Source organism: Festucalex cinctus, chromosome 5 (genome assembly GCF_051991245.1).
Source record: "Festucalex cinctus isolate MCC-2025b chromosome 5, RoL_Fcin_1.0, whole genome shotgun sequence".
Classification (NCBI taxonomy): domain Eukaryota; kingdom Metazoa; phylum Chordata; class Actinopteri; order Syngnathiformes; family Syngnathidae; genus Festucalex; species Festucalex cinctus.
The window spans coordinates 5,077,330-5,095,945 of record NC_135415.1 but is presented as its reverse complement, the minus strand read 5'-3'; the positions used below and the strand labels follow the sequence as shown (position 1 = coordinate 5,095,945).

The 18,616-nt window shown below is 40.3% G+C and overlaps 2 protein-coding genes across 2 annotated transcripts in view; one reads left to right on the top strand and one right to left on the bottom strand.

Moving 5' to 3' along the window:
- lnpep (leucyl/cystinyl aminopeptidase) overlaps window positions 1-8,559 on the top strand; it is a 75,039-nt gene extending 66,480 nt beyond the window's left edge. The window contains 7 exon segments of the mRNA XM_077521268.1: window positions 539-722; window positions 817-973; window positions 1,400-1,584; window positions 1,721-1,882; window positions 3,872-4,012; window positions 4,095-4,176; window positions 4,259-8,559. Coding sequence (XP_077377394.1) covers window positions 539-722; window positions 817-973; window positions 1,400-1,584; window positions 1,721-1,882; window positions 3,872-4,012; window positions 4,095-4,176; window positions 4,259-4,390 — 1,043 coding nt within the window. The 3' untranslated portion in view covers window positions 4,391-8,559.
- A 1,173-nt stretch (window positions 8,560-9,732) lies between these two features.
- On the bottom strand, window positions 9,733-16,950 carry LOC144018748 (putative N-acetyltransferase camello). The gene is made up of 4 exons (XM_077521269.1): window positions 16,827-16,950; window positions 15,280-15,568; window positions 11,504-11,897; window positions 9,733-9,880 (listed from the first exon to the last, which is right to left on the bottom strand). The coding sequence occupies exons 2-4, from the start codon at window positions 15,554-15,556 to the stop codon at window positions 9,871-9,873; spliced, it is 681 nt and encodes a 226-aa protein (XP_077377395.1). The 5' UTR covers window positions 15,557-15,568; window positions 16,827-16,950; the 3' UTR covers window positions 9,733-9,870.
- Window positions 16,951-18,616: the final 1,666 nt, after the last annotated feature.

Genomic DNA, 18,616 nt, shown 5'->3' with positions numbered 1-18,616 from the left:
ATGAAAGATTGGATTCCATTCTTTCATTAAAAAAAATATGATTCTACCTTATTCCGTTCTTTAGTAATCACCATTTGAAAATAGATAATTTGAGTGAAACCAAGCAAAAATGGGGAAAAAAACCAAGCTTTTTCAAAAGACACATTTTCTGAAACAGTGACTTCGACACTATTTTTTGTTTTTGTGACGCTCTATGAATTAAATTTGTTGTGACAAACACTTTATTCACGTCATCCTTGAAAACGTTCTATTTCCTAAGATCTGCCACAAAGCACAAAGATACAAGATGTTGCACTGCCCATTGACCAAGAATAAATAAATAAATAAATAAATAAACCATAGTTGACGTGATTTGACGTTATTCGTTATTGGCGGTACTCGGTGTGCGTGTCCTTAACGTCAATTGCCGTTTTTGGCAGGAAAAGAGTTCAGGAAATGGATGGATGGGTGGAACTACAGTGTAATCAGTCGCCAAACTTTGTACAGTTTGCACATGTTAGTTAATTTGATGTAACACTTTTGCATGCTGTCTTTTTAGGGACTCTTAAGGTGCCCGGAACTGTGAAATGGCTGAAGTTGAACTACAAGAACACAGGCTTCTACATTGTTGACTATGGAAACGAAGGCTGGGCTGCTCTGACAGATGCCTTGTCCAACAATTTCCAAGTTCTCACACAGGAGGACCGTGCCTCGCTAATACACAACATCTTTGCTCTTTCCAAGTAGGTTTACCATCAGACATCCTTGTGTAGTTGTGTTTATCTGTCTGTATGTTTTTTATTTATTTATTTTTTTTACTCTTTCACTCCACCTCAGACTGGGACGTGTGTCCTTCCGCCAAGTCCTCAGCCTCCTACACTACATGCCAAATGAAACTGAGATTAGTCCTGTACGTGAGGCATTGCTGCAGCTCAACCTCATCTCCCATATGCTGCACAAGAGATACGAGCAGGGCCTCGTCGCACGCATGAAGGTGCACACAGTAGAAATTATCTTGTTCGAATGTTTTTGTGTGCTCTAGATGGGGAGGTACATTAATAAAGCGGCCTGAGATGCTATCCCAAATTAAGTTATCTGAGCTGTACTGTGACTACACAAACTGTACAGTTTGGTGTATTCATGTAATGCAGAAATTGTTTAAACATATAATGGGGACTTACTCTGGACTCTTGATTCATTATAACATTTGTTGTCACAAACAGTTTCGTACAAGTACTTCGTAATTATTATTATTTTTGCTTTCTTGACCAGTTGTGTTTCCCTTTTTTAATTCGTTATAACGTTAGTTAAAAAATCGGATACAATTGCTTATAGAACTTTCTGATACAACTTTGAATAGCTGTTAATTAATTAATTAATTAATTAGTTAACATCTGAATTCTCTTGGAAATATTTCCAGACATATATTCTCAATAACTTTGGAGAACTGATGGATAATCAAACATGGACCAAGGAGGAGAGACTGTCCAAACAGAAGCTGCGATCGGCCCTGTTGGATACGGCCTGTTATCTGGGGCAAGACAAATGCATTCAGCAAGCAAAAGCCTTGTTTAAGCAGTATGTCGAATCTAATGGAACCTTCCAGTGAGTAAAGTACAATGTTTTTGTAAAAAACAAAAAAAAAAAAAAACAAAGTGACACTGAGAATACAAATCAACTATTTAAATGGAAATTATGTTAACTGGAGGTGTGTTTAGCCTGAAATGTGTTGTTTTCGTAGGATTCTGGGCGATCTGCAGCAAGTTGTATTTAGTGTGGCAGCTCAGTCCAGTGAAGACTGGGAAACTTTGCTCACCATGTATCACTATGCCATTTATGACACGGAGAAGCAAAAGATGCTGCAGGGCTTAGCTTCCACACAGGACACCCAGAAAATTGTTTGGTAAGTTTTTTTTATATAGCCGGTGTGGTTGATCAATGCATTCATCGTAACATAACAAACTTGCTGCTAAGTTGTTTATGGTTTAGGGGTCCTGAAATAAAACAATACTATTTTGTTCATTATTGTGATCAAGGCAACAGCATTTGTAACTAGAGAATGCAATTTCTGGGGAAATTGCGTGTGAAAGATGAGAGACTGAAAGAAAATTGTGGACACACTTGGAATTGTATTGAATGGCATGGAATGATAAACCTGTCACCTGGAATGAGGTAAACGTGAATCTGTAAAAAATCTGTAAAAAAATAAATAAATAAATGTATATGAGGAAAAACAAACAAAACAAAAAACAAAATAATATTTTACTTTTATTTTGAATTTTTGGGGAAACAATTATGGTAGGGACAAGCTGAACAATTTAAAGTTGGAATGCTTTGAATTGGTAAAAAAAAAAAAAAAAAAAAAGAAATTAGGAAAAAAAAATCTTAATTTTAGGGATTTATTTTGAAATTTTTAAAAAGAAAAAACTGTATTTTTTGGCTCTTAATTTGAAGTATTGGGAAGTAGTATAGGTAAGCTGACCCATTGTAAGGAATTTAAGTGGTCAATAAATGGAGAAACTATAACTTTGCTCTCACAAGATGAATTCTCGCGGTATTTGTGAGTTCACAAACTCCGGAGAATACCATCTTGTACCGCTACCGCAGATAACTGCCGTTCGGTTCGGACCATTCGCAGAGCGACATTGTGTTTGGGGGCGGGATATGCAACTGTGACGAAACCAGAGCTAACAAACAAACCTAACATGGACGCTGCAATTAATTCTGTTCTCGCAGAATTACTCACCGTTTCCTTATTGAATGTTGAACAGCGAGAGGCGCTTTATGCGTTTCTAGCTGGTAAGATGTTCGTGCTTTTCTCCCCTTTGACATGAACGGAGATGACATTTTGAAATTTTCACCCGTGGCCGTGATTGGTTAAAACAAACGTGTAGAATGTCGCATCGTCCAATCAGCTTGAATTATTGTACAGAATGTCCCGCCTTTTCCCGACGAAATTACTGTGGAACGGTACCAGATGGTTATTGCAAAGCATATCCATCTGGCTATTGCCAGATTAGAGAAACTAGAGAAGGTGAAGAAAAAAAATCATAATTTAGAAAATTAAAAAAAAAAAATTAAAAAAAAAACACTGAAAAGGAGAATTTTTTGGCTTTTATTTTGATAATTTTACGGGGAAGTTGACCAGTAAATGGCGAAATTAGAGGAGGGGAAAAAAAAAATCGTAATTTTTATTTATTTATTTATTTTTTTATTGTGAAATGTGGTAAGGATTAGGTGAACAGTTTAAAGGTGCAACGGTTTGAATCGGTCAAAAAAAAAAAAGAGGAGGGGAAAAACATAATTTTGGCTTACTACAGGTCATGGCCACTAGAAGGATGAAGTAGAACCTGCAAGTTTTCACTTTATGTTCATATGGTTTATTTCGATTTAATTTCTTTCAAAACCTTCTTACTTTAAAGCGCCTACATCAGTGGTGTCCAAACTACGGCCCGGGGGCCATTTGCAGCTCGCCGTCCATTTTTTAGTGGTCCGCGACATATGCTAAAAATGGCATTTGACTCAGTTCAAATAAAATAAATTTAAACAATTTAAATTTAAAAGTTGAGTTGCCGTTTTTGTCTTGGGGTATGACTTTTTTTGGCTTGGACTGTTGGACTATCTATTTCAGGGGTGGCAAACTGCGGTCCTCGAGGGCCGGAGTCCTGCAGGTTTTATAGATTTCCCTACTCGAAGTGCAGCTAATTCCAATTAACAGGCTCGCTATCAGGCTTCTGCAGAGCTTGCTGATGAGCTGATCATGAATCAGCTGTGTTGAAGAAGGGAAATATCCAAAACAGGCAGGACTGCGGCCCTCGAGGACCGGATCTCGCCACCCCTGATCTATTTGATTAAAGTGGAAATGGATTTTACACTCATTATGTTATTGCAGGCTTCTCAAAACAGGTTTGGAGGGTAATATCATCAAGGTACAGAACCTTCCCACGCTCATCAGCACAACCTGCCAAAGCTTTGCTGGCAACTTGGTTGCTTGGGACTTTGTCCAAGACAACTGGAAGAGGCTCATAAAAACGTGTGTGGCAGATTTGATAAAGAAATTGCTTCATACGTGAATGGGTACAAAACAGAATCTTAAATAGTGTTTTTGTTTGTAGGTTCCCTGCCGGTTCATTTTCCCTCCAAAAAATCATCAAGGCTGTCACCTTTCAGTTCTCTACACAGTCACATCTTGATCAGGTATATATATTTTAATCTAGAATAAATCTAGAGTATAATAAATTTGCTTGTTTTTATAGTGTGGTTTCTGTGTATTGCACAGGTGCAGTGTTTCTTCTCCAACTTGAAGGATCACGGTTCCCAGTCGCGAAGCATGCACAAAGCCCTAGAAACCATCCAACTGAACCAGCGCTGGATGGAGAGGAATCTTCCTTCCCTTCATGAATGGCTTTAATGCAGGCCGGGCACTCCTTCCATTCACCGCTCTCCTCCCTACCCTCTATACCAATTTAGGTGGCCGACTGGGGTACGTTGTCAAGGCAACCGCAAAGTTTGCACTTTTGTCTCTTAGCTCTGTTTATCCAGGTCTGAGTTACGCTGGATCGGGTAAGCTCTCATGTATGGCTCCTGAGAGATTTTTAGCTACTGTAGCTCAGGGCTACTGTAGCTCTGATTGTATCTGACAGAAAACATGTCAGACGTAAACACTCCTCACACTTGAAGCTGTCGACCAAACCTCACATCAGACAATCGCGCGATCCACTCTGCTTCACGGACCCGTTCAATCGGTGACCGTGTGAGCATTTTTATGGCTGCTAGTGAAGGAGGTGTGTGTCAACACTACAGTGTTTCCTGTCTATAAGCCCTTGACAGTCTCTACGCTTTAATGTAAAGACTCTGCTGCACATTTAGAGATATGGGCAGGTAAACATTGTGTTAACATTGTGCCAATGTGTACAGAAACAACAGCAGCCTGTAATTGTGCATCCTGGAGTGTTCAATTTTAAAAAAGGTGAGGAAGTGGTTGGTCGACTAAAAAAACAAAAACAACTTCCCAATATGTACAGTAGATGGCGCAGTGCGCTGGTTTAAAGCAACCAACGTGTCTTAATTAAATGAAGCAAGCAGCACACTGGATTGACATAAAGTTTGTATTTTACTCCAGATTATACTTAGCATTGATTCCCCAGTAGTAATCCCATGTTCATTCTTGTAAAATTCTACATTTTTAATGTATATACATGATGTCCGGCCCCGAACAGCAGCAACGATTTTGAATGTGCCATTTTTATTTAATTCCTTTCGACTTGGCTCCACTTGATTTTTTGGCTTTTTCTTGTGTATATAGAATGTATAGAGGGCATTTATTGGTAAAATTTTATCAAGGCTCTTGTCCAAACACTTTTTACTGTATTTCGTGGATGTATAACAACCGCCGGCAGGTCTCATGTGGAGGTGTTGTTTGTATAAGGGCTCAGGTGTATAGAAGAATGTTTGTTTATTTTGGGTATCTGTCCACATCTGCCTGATATATAATGGTTTCAAGTTACTCCATCTCCAGAATAAATAGCTGTCAAACTATTTACCATCTTTACTTGACCCCCATCACCACCACAAGGTTTGCTCCGTTGTGTTTTCTCTTCCATAATTGCTTCCAATTGCTGACACACTTGAGCAATGTCAAAGATACTCATCAGGTCACATGACTCAATAGTCGTCATATAATCTAAACACGTGTTTGCAAACGAGAGCGTCTTTTTATGTGCTCCCTACAGACGAAAAGGAAAACATTGGAATATTTGATTAAAATAGAGTCATGCATGTTATTCTAGGAGATGTTTTTATTTTATTTTATTTTTTTTATGAATATGTTTTCCATTTTACGTGGGTCTACAGCAGTCTTTCTCAATTATTTTTTTTGTTGCAGCCCCATTTCCTTGGTGGAGAAAATACTTTCTGTAGAGTAAATTTTACTCTAAGAGAGTCTATTTGGTCTCACTCTAAACAGAGTAAAATTTACACTTGGAAGACAGTAAAATATTCATTTTTACTCAAAGTATTTTTAGTATGAACAAGAGAATTTGCCTTTCCGATGCAAAAATCTATTAAAGAAATTTTAAGTAAATTTTGCAAGAAGAGATTTTGACTAAATTGTACTATTTTATTTAAAAAAAATTTTAATAAAAAATAAAAATTAAAAAAATTAAAAAAAAAGTTATACAAGGGTTGTGGAATGAACTCAGGACCTTAAGCTTGAGAGACTGCCACTCTACCACCTGAGCTATGCCACTCCTGTTCTTTGCTTGTATCCAAAAGGAGACTAAAACCGATGCTTTTGGCCTCTTGGAGTTATGAAGATTCCAGCTGACACAAGCGATTTACTAACACACACTATGACCTGCATGGCTCCGGGATTAGATTGGCTGTCGCCAAATCTGAAGTTGTGGGGTTGTTCCTCAACCCTTGTGTGCCTTTTTTTTTTCTTTTTTTTTTAATTAGGGCCCGAGCGACGGTGGTGCCGCTGCGAGGCCCTATTGTTTTTGGAGGAATTCCAGTGCCACGACGTGCAAGTACCCCAACGTGGCCCGGGTTGCGAGGGCCCTTTATAGCTGCTCACAGCTCTAGTTATTATTTTACTCTCTTCAAAATATAAATTTTACTCTGTTTAGAATGGGACCAAATCGACTCTGTTTAGAGTAAGATTTATTTTACGGAATTTACTGTGTAGGTCTGCTTTTGTCAAAATCTGCAATGGAAACACTTTAATGGAAACACATATTGTGTAAATATTAAATCCCATATTTTATGTAACTTTAAATTATTGGTGAAAGTCTCCATTTTAATCACATCTTGTTTGATTTTTTTTTTCAAATCTTTTGTGAACTCTTATCATGGTTCAAATATTTGTAGGTCTGCTACCAACTACTCGTGGCGTATTAGAATGATGACCTGTGTGTCAAAAGTCTCTTATGTAGTTCAAGGAGGTTTCCATGCTGGCTAATTTGAATCTGTCTTCCACCAAGTGGGTGCAGCGGCTCATTCTTTCATTATTGGCCAATTATCGAAGGGCTCAAATTCAAAGATTAAAAGTTGTTAATTTTGTCATCCGCAAATTCATATGGGATGACATTTTCATTTAAAACTCAGTCTTTTAACGCAGCTGTTCAAATGCCAGATTACGTCATAAACGTCACATCATGCCTGTTCTGGTTACACCGCACCATATACATGTCACACTATTAATCCAGACTATCCATATTCAAATCATCAGTCAAAAACATCTTTTTAAACAGACATATTCATTGTAAATGGCTTTTTATTTGTTTTCTTTGTGTATTGTTATGATATTGCCACAGTGAAACAAACTGTTGGTTATTTGGCAATGATTAAATGCACTGTATTGCGCAATCATCTTAGTAGAACTCTGTACTGTCGACTCATTAGTATTACAGTATTGCTCTTGTTGTTAGCCTCATTTGCATGAAAGTTCAGCCTAATTGTTGAGTGGCTAGATAAGATAATGAAACAATGCAAATGTCAACCATTAATGAAGTTGCAATTCAATAAGTGTCTGTCAATAGTGATTTGGCCAGAAAAATTGTGCCCATGTGCCAATCTTAGATGCCTCACAGTTAATGCTTAAGATAAACAACACACAGTACGCCTGTGTAATTGCTGCACTCAATTAATTACCACAACACCTAGCGAGGGGCTGAAACAACGGTAGTGAACTTTAAATCAAATCAAATTGTATTCATATAGCACTTAAGGACATGGCGGGGCACAGAGAAACCACGTGAGGAAAAACGCCCAAGGGGTGCTCATCCACTCAGCTCACTTATTGAGAATGAATGTCTCCGCCTTTTTTTTTTTTTTTTTTTTTTTTTTTGTGCCTTTGCTATACAGTATTGTGGGCTTACATTTTCTAAAGCCGTATAATAAAGTGCCATCACGTCAAAGCCGAGAGATATGCAGAGCTATAATGTCAGCGAAGATGAGCATTGGCTATCACCGTTAACCGAATTCACTTGTGATATTACAATCACATTTGGCTAAGTTATCGAGTTGAGGGGGGTTGTATTTGGGGATGTGCCACACTGCTCCACTTATCAACAAGTGTAGCCTGGTGGGTCAGTCATTAAATGCTGCCCTCACAAGTGATAATGCCATTTTCGTGCCCTGGTAGAGACATTGTAGCCAAGTATAACAACGTTGCAACATGACTCACATGTAAATGTTGAAAGCCAAAAGGAAGTTCACAGTTTATTTTTCTGGATGTTTGTTGATATTTGACTATGACTTGGGGTTGGGATGGGTTAAAATCATTTTTTTTTTTTTTTTTAACATTAATTGTGAGGACAAACAGTTCAGAAAATGGATGGATGGATTCATGTTTAATTTTTGTTGTTGTTAATGTTGAATCACACAAATGTGCTAAGTCACTTTTAAGTGACTTTTAAGTGACTTCTAAGTGACTTAGATGCTTTAGTGTCACTTAAGGTGCCTGAAATAGACCAATACATATTTTGAGTACGTTGAAATTTTACTTTGAGAAAGTTCACCAACCAAATGGCTACTGTACTTAGACATATTATACAACAATAAAAACTGTAGTGCATTAAATTCTCTGTCATGTAATTTGTGTGTATGAAGCAATCAAGTTAGAACTTTAATTGACATTGATGCTGTACTAAAATGAAGGTGTTGACGGTCACACATCATTCCAGGTCTGCAATATCACCTGGGAACACGGAGAGCTACATTTTCACGTCAGACGATCATTTCTCATATCTTCCTATCTTCGAGGACAGTTTTTGTGGCAAGACATTTTAAGTCACGGTACAACTCTAAAGTTTATCGTCGCTGGCCTCATTATTTTACTTGATATTCGCGGAGGTGGGGGACTCGAGTCGACTTAAGTCGTGACTTACGACTGGCTTGGCAAAAACCTACGAAAGACAAAACTTGAATTTCACTTGGCATCCATGAGATTTGATTTAATTAACTGATTCACTGCCATTGACGGCTAAAGACGTCAATTTTTGCAAGACCACTGTGACTCAGTGGGTAGTGATGCGGAGCTTTGACCTGCAAACAGGAGGCGAGGGTTCAAAAGAAATCAATTTTTATCTGACTGGCAGTAAATGAGTTCAAGATGACGACTTGACTTGACTTGATTTTGACTTGAAGTCCCTCACTTGACAAATCCCTTATGGGCCGTGACTGCTCAGGTAGCTCCTGACATTTTTATTTTTTTTATTTTTTTTTTACAACTGACCAAATGAGGCTCCAACTTGGAGCATAAATAGTTTGGTCTTCCACACCAACTCAGGCTTGTTTGCCCTGAACAAGCCTTGTTGCATGTTCTGATGAAGCCTTCTTGCAGTGCTTCTCAAATAGTGGGGGCCCCCCAGGCCCCGAGGCTTCGTCAAAGCAAGGCATTTGACCTGGGGGAACATGCTTTTTTATTTTTATTTTTACTGTCTTAGAATAAAGTGCAATTGCACCTCCACTACATTAGAGGGCAGTGGCACCCTCATTGGCAGCGTGTGCACAGGGAGCCTTCGCTCGGTGGTGGAGGGGTTTTGTTTGCACTGAGCATGCGCGCTTTGCACACAGCACAGAGTATGAGTATGAAGTGTAGGCATGAAGTGTAGCAGACCCTCAAATGACACCATAACAAAATATTTAACAGGGATGAGAAGACAGGCGAAGAGAGACGGAGATAATTATATTTATTTATTTTATTTATATTTATAGTCGTGCGGGGGGTGGTTCCCGCGAGATGTTTGCTTCTTCCTAGGGGGGCATGACAGAAAATAACTGAAAAGCACTGCCTTCTTGGATGAGAGGAGAAATCAGAAGCAGAGCAGTCCTGTTGCAGTCGATTCAATGCCCTGAGAAATTAATTCACGTCAACTTCACTGACCTCTGTCAAAAATTCCTACCAAAATAAGCAAAAAACATATATAATATAAATTAATAATAACATACATAAAATATTGTGCATTTTATTGCATGAAATAACTATTAAACAATTTTCATTTAATGAGTGGATCTCATCATCCATTGTTTTTACCCATTCTTTTGAGTTAGCTGATCTCATAGCTGCCTCAAAATTTTCTAGTATACCACAAACAGTTCTGTAGCAGTAGTCAACTGTGGTATAAACACTAGCACAATCCTCATCTTCTATTATGTAGTCTTCTAAGTGTCTAGGTTTCACTCTGTCCCTAGTTGGATATTTTCTACTTTCAGGTTCATTTTCCACTGCATCTTTATTCTCATTGTGTGAACATCTCTCTGAGCGTGTTTCTGGAGTGTCTTCGACTCTTCTCTCCTCTTATAGACCTCCTGCACAGCTTCCCTAGTCCTTGGTACAGGTACTCCTACCTCGTCATCATCAGTGTATTGATTTGTCTCATCTGTTTGTGTCTGTTTTTCCACAGCTTCCTTGCTTGGATAATACCCTATTTTCTGCACTATAAGGCGCACCTAAAAGCCTTTAATTTTCTCAAAAACCGACAGTGCGCCTTATAATCAGGTGCACCTTATATGTGGCTCAATATTGGTTAAGTATGGCTACCATAGTCAGGGGGCGTCACTGAAGTAACAGCAGTTAGAACGGTAGTTCCACACCTGAACAAGGCTAGGAAATATTGTAGATATGGATAGTAACGTTGAGTTATATAATAGTTATATATATTGTTAATACGGAACCATATTGTGACTGCACTACCGGTAACTTGTTTTGGGAGTGAACAAAGTTGTCAGAATGCCGGTTTGTATTCAATTACCGCTCATAAATATTGACTGACTCATCTGTTTTGTTCAGATTTCCTTCAGCACAGCTCCATCTATTGCAGGATTGGCAAACTGCGGTCCTCGAGGGCCGGAGTCCTGCAGGTTTTATAGATTTCCCTACTCGAAGTGCAGCTGATTCCAATTAACAGGCTCGTTATCAGGCTCTGCAGAGCTTGCTGATGAGCTGGTCATGATTCAGCTGTGTTGAAGAAGGGAAATATCCACAACCTGCGGGACTGCAGCCCTAGAGGACCGGATCTGGCCACCCCTGATCTATTGTACGCTTAATGCAACCACAGCCACTGCAGTAGCTTCTACTCTATGCGCCTTATATATGGAAAAACGTTTTCATATAGGCCATTCATTGAAGGTGCGCCTTATAATGCGATGCGCCTTATATATGGAAACAGTTTTAAAATATGTCATTCATTGAAGGTTCGCCTTATAATGCGGTGCGCCTTATATATGGAAACAGTGTTAAAATATGTAATTCATTGAAGGTGTGCCTTATAATGCGGTGCGCCTTATAGTGCGGAAAATACGGTATACTAAATATGCCGGGCAAAACAAAAAACACTTTGATAATACACACTTGATTTTTAATGATATTTTCAGAATGTCCATAATACACAAGAAATGATGCTAGTTGAAGACTTGAAGTGCTGTGCACTGCTTCACATCTGTGTTGCATGAACCAACTTGTGGCACCTGCTCAAGTGGCACTTTTACAACAAAATTAGTCATGGAATGTCCAGAGACTCACTTTTCCACGTGGTCTTTCTGCAGATCCAGTCTGTACTCAAGGAGCGTGAAATTCATGAGCTTGCCGGCGACGTCGGGCTCCACAAACTCTCGCACCTTGCGGAAGCCCATGCCCTCGTACAGCTTGTGCGCGTCTATCTGGACCACCGCAGTGATCAGGACCACGGCGGCGTAGCCTCGCTTGAGCGTGAAGTCCACCACTGTCCGGCACAGCTGTTTGGCCACGCCCATATGGCGGTGGCTGCGTCGCACAGACATGCGCTTCAGCTCCAGGCAGTCAGGGGTGCTGTCCCTGGGCAGGCAGGCCACCGTGCCCACCACCCGGCCCTCGCTTTCCGCCACCCAGAAGCAGGCGTCGCGGGCGGCCATATAGGTTTTGCCGATGTTGTTGAGGTCTGTGGGACAGGCATGTTTTTAATAGGGATGTAACGATACCGGCAATATCGTGATATTGTGATATTAAAACTGCCACAATATCGTCATCGTCATGTTCATGATGTTTAAAAGCTACACATCTGTTAAAAAGTCAGGTTGATTTCCATTTGTGCAGTTCTAGCACCCTCTGGTGGCTAGTTGTTTAGTGCAGTTTAATTTTCATTAGGGATGTTTTGACCCTTCTATGTTTAAAATAGACTAATTGTCAGATGAAGGGGATTGTAAAATGCTTGTAAAGCGAGTCAATATGTGAGGAACTCAATGTGGGCTTGCATTAGCGAGTAAGTGCCTCAATATTAAGTGTTATTAGAGATTGGAGGTAGTTTATATGTATTGCTGTTATGTACAAAAGCACAATATTGTATGTTTTTTTTCTAGTATGAGCTATTTTTTTAATTACTAACAATATTGTGACCCTTTTTAAATATCGGCAACCTCCCCACATTATCATGATAATTATTGTATCGTGAGCTTCATATCGTGATATCGTATTGTGATACTTGGATATCGTTACATCCCTAGTTTTTAATAGGGATAGACCGATTATCGACCAGGATGATTATCAGTGGCATTTTGACAAATATCGGCTTCAGCCTTTTTACGAATCTGAAGGTTGATAAAGCTGGTATCTCACTGAGAGGTGAGTGCGAGCTAACGTAGTCAAATTTCATCAGGATTTGTAAAATGTTCACAGACAGTTTTGACTTTTCACAGAACCATTTCAAAACATATTCAGACTGTCTGTGAAAATCTTTTGAAACCTTTTATGAACCCTGACGAAAATCCCAAATTAGCTGGATTCGCATGCATTTGTAGCTCAGTGAGATACAGGAAACTTTAAATTTATGGATTTATTTAAATTTCCACTTTATAAAAAAAAAAAAAAAAAAAAAAAAAAGAGATGCTGACACAGGGAACTCCCTACACTTTTTATTTTTAAATAAAAAAAAATTATAACATTAAGAAATTATGTTGAAATTTTGGGAAACTTTATCTCCAGTAGAAATTTATTTGTTTTTAATTTAGCATAACACATGCTGATGACTCTGCAAGCTCGCTGTTTGTTTAAGATTAAAAGAAAAAGTACATTTTTAAAATGTTGCCAATAATATTTTCTGTTTTACTGAAAATGAATATCGGCTTGAAATAGCGGTTATCGGTCACCTTGACTACTGATAATCCGTAACTGCATTGGCCTTCGGCCTTTCACTAGTTTTTAATTGGTGAATCAACAGTAATCAGAAAAAAATGTTTTGTAATAAACTTAATCCAAAATAAAATTGTATCAGATTAATTGAAGGAATAATCAATATGTGGCAGAATAGAGATGCCCCTTGCCACAAGGGGGCAGAGTGCCTCTAATTAAGCAGGTTCCTATAAATAGGTCAGCGCAGCGCCAGTCTGTCTCTCTTCCACTTCCTTTTCCTCCTTTACGGAGTTGACAGACGTGACACGTGTGCTGACGTTGTCTGTGTGCGGGTGGTATCGGACCCAAGTGAAGGTATGCGTGCTTTTATCGACTTGGCCCATTCATGATTTTAGAAACTTACTCTAGTACTGCTTGGTTACAGCAACGTGGTAGATGTTGGAGCGTGACTGTTCCCTGGTGTCTGGGTGGGTGCGCGGCGCTTCCTGCAGGTAGGGCGTTGGCTGTCCGCCTTGTGCAAGGGCGGGGCAGGGGAATAAGCTTTAATTGCTTTTACCCTGTTGTCCAGCTATTAATTGTGGAGCCGCGCTGGGTATCTCCTCCCCACGCCGTGACCTTGCCATTGTGCGCTCCGGTAAGGAATATGAATTCCTTTTTGTGCTAGTTGTGAAGACCTTTTTATTTTTAATTAATTTGTAATTGATTAATTTGTCTTCCAGTGTGGCACTACTCCGGGTCATACTGTTGCCTTGGCTTTTTAACATCTTAAAACTGGATTTTAAACACCGTTAACTTCCTGACAACTTCCCCTCCTGTTTGGGCGGCGACCTGGGTTGACTGAACTGTTAGGACCAACCCAGGCGAAGTGTCGCCGCCGCGGAGCCCTTCCATTCATTGAACATTTTTATCTGTGTGGATTCTTTGTTTTATATTAATAGTTTTTTTGTTTGTTTCTTTTAACAGTATGGGTATTTTATATGTTTAAGATTGTTTTGATTTTTGCTCTGCCAGACGACTTTGGGTGAAGTGGTGTGGGTTGTTTGCTTATTTTAATTTGTGTTTTTATCGTTGACAGGTACTGAGGGCACCTTGCGTCAGCGGTCCCCCTGGTGGTGGTCCCGTTTTTCCCACTTATTTGGTTTGCTGTGTCATGGGTGCTGTGTAGTGTTTGGAGTTCCCTTTTTTTGGGGGTACCGCTGTTGTGGTAAGTCCCCCAGTACTGTGGTGTTTTTAGCAGTCCCACACCACTTTCTTTTGTTGTCAGGTTGTTGTTTTTTAAGCTTTTAATTTGTTAATAAACTCAGAATATTTTGGAATCACATCTTGTCCTGTGGATGTTTAAACTGCGTGCCTTTTAGTTGTGAAGCTTGTTTTAGACTCCTGGGGTGCAAGTCCCCAGGTGGCGTTGTCCCCCACTAACTAAGCCACTGTGCCACACTGGAAGACAAATTAATCAATTACAAATTAATTAAAAATAAAAAGGTCTTCACAACTAGCACAAAAAGGAATTCATATTCCTTACCGGAGCGCACAATGGCAAGGTCACGGCGTGGGGAGGAGATACCCAGCGCGGCTCCACAATTAATGGCTGGACAACAGGGTAAAAGCAATTAAAGCTTGTTCCCCTGCCCCGCCCTTGCGCAAGGCGGACAGCCAACGCCCTACCTGCAGGAAGCGCCGCGCACCCACCTGGACACCAGGGAACAGTCACGCTCCAACATCTACCACGTTGCTGTAAACAAGCAGTACTAGAGTAAGTTTCTAAAATCATGAATGGGCCAAGTCGATAAAAGCACGCATACCTTCACTTGGGTCCGACACCACCCGCACACAGACCACGTCAGCACACGCTTCACGTCTGTCAACTCCGTAAAGGAGGAAAAGGAAGTAGAAGAGAGACAGACTGGCGCTGCGCTGACCTATTTATAGGCACCTGCTTAATTAGAGGCACTCTGCCCCCTTGTGGCAAGGGGCATCTCTATTCTGCCACAAATAGAATAATCGATTCTAAAAATATTCAACCGTGATTTATAATTTTTAAAGGGAAATTTATGGGAAAAATTAGAGCAACTATTTTAGAAAGTTATTTTATCCGATTATTTGATGGAATAATTGATAGAAGAACAAATTCTGAAAATATTAAATCGCGACAGCCCCAGCTTGGCCAAAGTAAAAGGCGGACCTCCAGTTTGTACCTGTTCTGCAGCACATCTGGATGAAGCGGTTGATCCTGTAGGCCAGCAGCTGACGGACAGCAGCCAGCAGCAGCGTAACTGCGAGAACAGGCAGCAGGAAGGACTTGGAGCTGGCCAGCAGGGCGCAGAAGGTGCACATGAGCAGCATCTGACTCTGCGGCTGCTTGAGGAAGTGCACGACAGACGCCGGCACATGCTCGATCATGCCCAGTGAGAAGATTTCCCGCACTGTTGAGAAGTCGCCATCGCGGTACTCGCGGATCTCCACGCCGGACATTGCCACGCTTGGCTGCAAAGGACACACAAAACGAGAGACAGCAAATGAGATGCAGCTACTCAAGACAACAGTTACATCATTTCATTGATTATTAATTCATAATTTTAAGAGCATTTTACTTCACTTATCAATAATTATTGAATATGTTAAATATATACTTCATTTTGTTTAGGATTGTTTTAATTCAGTAGTAACCATGAATAATTATTTAATATTTTAAATACAAATTTCAATTAATCATTTTACTTGTTTTACATTTATTTATGGTAATATTTTCACTCATTTAAAAACATTTTTATCAACATATTTTGTATTTTAACAAGGCCTTTTTTTCAGAATTAAAAAAAAGCCTTTTTTCAGAATAAAAAAAAAATACAGCAAAAATACAATACAATCCAATAAATCCAATAAAACCAAGAGCTGCGATTGGCTGGCAACCAGTTCAAGGTGTACCCTGCCTCCTGCCCGAAGCCTGCTGGGATAGGCTCCAGCACCCCCCGCGACCCTTGTGAGGAGTAAGCGGTAAAGACAATGGATGGATAGAACCAAGAGTGATGGAAGGAAAATATTTTATTCATAGAAATTGAAACGTTAAAACATGCCATTTGCAATCAAACAATGATAGAATTCCAGCTGACATGTCGCAGCGGTCAATGAGGGAATCTCAACAGCAGATTTCAATGGATTCGTGCAGGAGGATGTCACCTTCAGGACGTAATTTAAAAAAAAATAAAAGAAAGAAAATCTTCTTAAATGGGATGTTTTAAGGTTTCGATTACTATGAATAAAACATTTTTCTTCCATCACTCTTATTTGCGTCACCCTGTATTTTATTGAACTATTTGTTTTTAATTTAAATAATAAATTCTAGTTTAAAAGAATATCGCACAGCCCTGTGTAGTGTGTAGGCAGAAGACAAAGACGTTGCTTACGACTTCCTCCTAAACAAGATAGTCAGCAGGTCAATAACAAAAACAAAACTCCTCCTCTGACCTTAGTCACATTACATTGAGGTCAATTCCATTGTTTAGGAACAGAAGCGGGCAATATTAAGTATCCTACAAGACATTCCACCCATATAAAACCCACAAAATTCATAGTGCAATAGCTCGCAAAGTTTCTTTAACAGGAAATTACGCGTTCCAAGCACACAGGCGACAGTACGACAGATGCTAGCCAACCGCAGCAAACATCTCAACAAAACCAATATTGCGTTGCATTGCATTGCGGAGGGGGCAGCAAATAACGAAGAGAAAGGACCCCGTGATACCTGTCCGTGTACAAGAAGTGCGTCAAAGTGCAGCAAAAATGCAGTTAAAACCGCAAAGTTGAAGTCAAATGTAAACTATCATCTCGCCGCCCACGTTGCTCTCTGGAAGTGTGATGCATTCAGGGTCTAGAAGAAAAATCGGAACGATAGTTTTTATTAAAAGTGACACAGTGGTTTTATGAGTGTTCATATGTGTTATTTGCAACGACACACCACCACCTGCTTCATCTGATAAATATCACGTGACCCCGGGAACATTTATTTATTTATTTATTTATTATTATTTTATTTTTTTTGCCGTAACCCACTGTTTCAGGCCAAGCCTTGGGGGGGATAGAGTGTTACAGTGCCGCATTTTGGCACAGGGGGGCGGTGTTGGTTAAGAAAGGGAATGGGAGCTGTGGCACTTGCTCTGAGGGCACTCTAATGTTGGTGGAAAAGCTAAAATAAAGTTTGTGCGGAAGCAACGAAAAGAGAATCTGCCTGTTCAGTCTCTGAACCACGGTGAAGAGGACGAGGTCACTGGACAGGGGAAGAAGATTGAACACCACGGACAAAGTTAGATATATGAGTGTTTCATATCCATGCCGTAACCTCACCACTTCGCTCACTAGCAACGGACGGACATGAACGCATCTTGGGCACAGGGCCGGCCTAGGCTCCAGGCGAGCTAGGCGGTCGCCTAGGGCGCCATTTTGTGGAGGGGGCGCCAAATTGCAGGGAGGGAAAAAAAAATACAATAAAAAAAAAAAATAACACAAAAAGCCCTCCCCCCTTCTCGTGTTTTCAAACATAAAATGTGTCATATAGCAAATATATTTTATTAAGTTCCTTTTTTTTATTACTTCTTTTTCAAATAAATGACTGTGAGTTTGACTGTGAGGACCTGCTGTCCTGGCGCCCTGAACCTGACCCACTGCTGCCGATTACAATGAATGAAAGGTAGGGGTCGTATATCATCTCAGAGTGTAGTGGCAGCACTTTAGAAAGATAGATAGATGGTTGGCACACTTGTGTTGTTTATACATTGACATCGACAACAATGAAAAGGTCCAAGCCTTCAGGTGCTGCATTAAGAAAGCGGCGAAAGGAGGAGGAGGAAAAACGGGCCCAGGGTAGAGGTATGTATGTCAGTCAATCATCATTGTTTATAAAATAAACACGAAAATAGCGTTAGCTTCTTAGCTTGCTTGTAACTTGTTTACCTTACAGTCAAGGCTACATGATAAGGCTGTTGTGGCTCCAATGAATCTGCTCTCAATACGCAAAATGGGGGTTGGTGGTCTGGTTCCTGGAATGCAGCTGGCGTGGGCCGCTCTGCTGGGTGAGCGAGGCTGGGCAGCGCACAGGAGTCATCAGATCCACAAAATGCTAGCAACCAGTGGTGCTACCTGACCAGAATCGAGTGCTGAAATTGCTTGAAAGCAATGGGCCGAATGCAAGCCGATCTACTCTTCTGGAAAGCACAACATGTGTGAAAGCTGATCCGAGGTCAGCGAAGACCCTACTGGTGAAAGAGAAGAATTGCGCTTGCCTTGGCTGCTCGCCTGGCGGGGTGGGCCTGCTGGTGGCGTCTGGGGACCGATTCACCAGTGCCAAATGACTGGGACTAGCCACAATCTACACACGGACATTCAAGATGAACTGAGCGAGCAGTGTCTGGGATAGTATGGGATGGATAACGATAAAAATTAATGTCTATTCTAAATAATGTATATGATTGATGCGTTATAGTAATGGGTCGATGGGGACGGGTCTCGAATAAGCTTCGGCTTCTACCCGTCAGCCCT

Coding starts and splice junctions, on each gene's coding strand:
- LOC144018748 (XM_077521269.1), bottom strand. CDS start 15,556: ATGTCCGGCGTGGAGATCCGCGAGTACCGCGATGGCGACTTCTCAACA. Junction 11,898..15,279: donor CCAGATGTGCTGCAGAACAG/GTACAAACTGGA, acceptor CCTGTCCCACAG/ACCTCAACAACATCGGCAAA.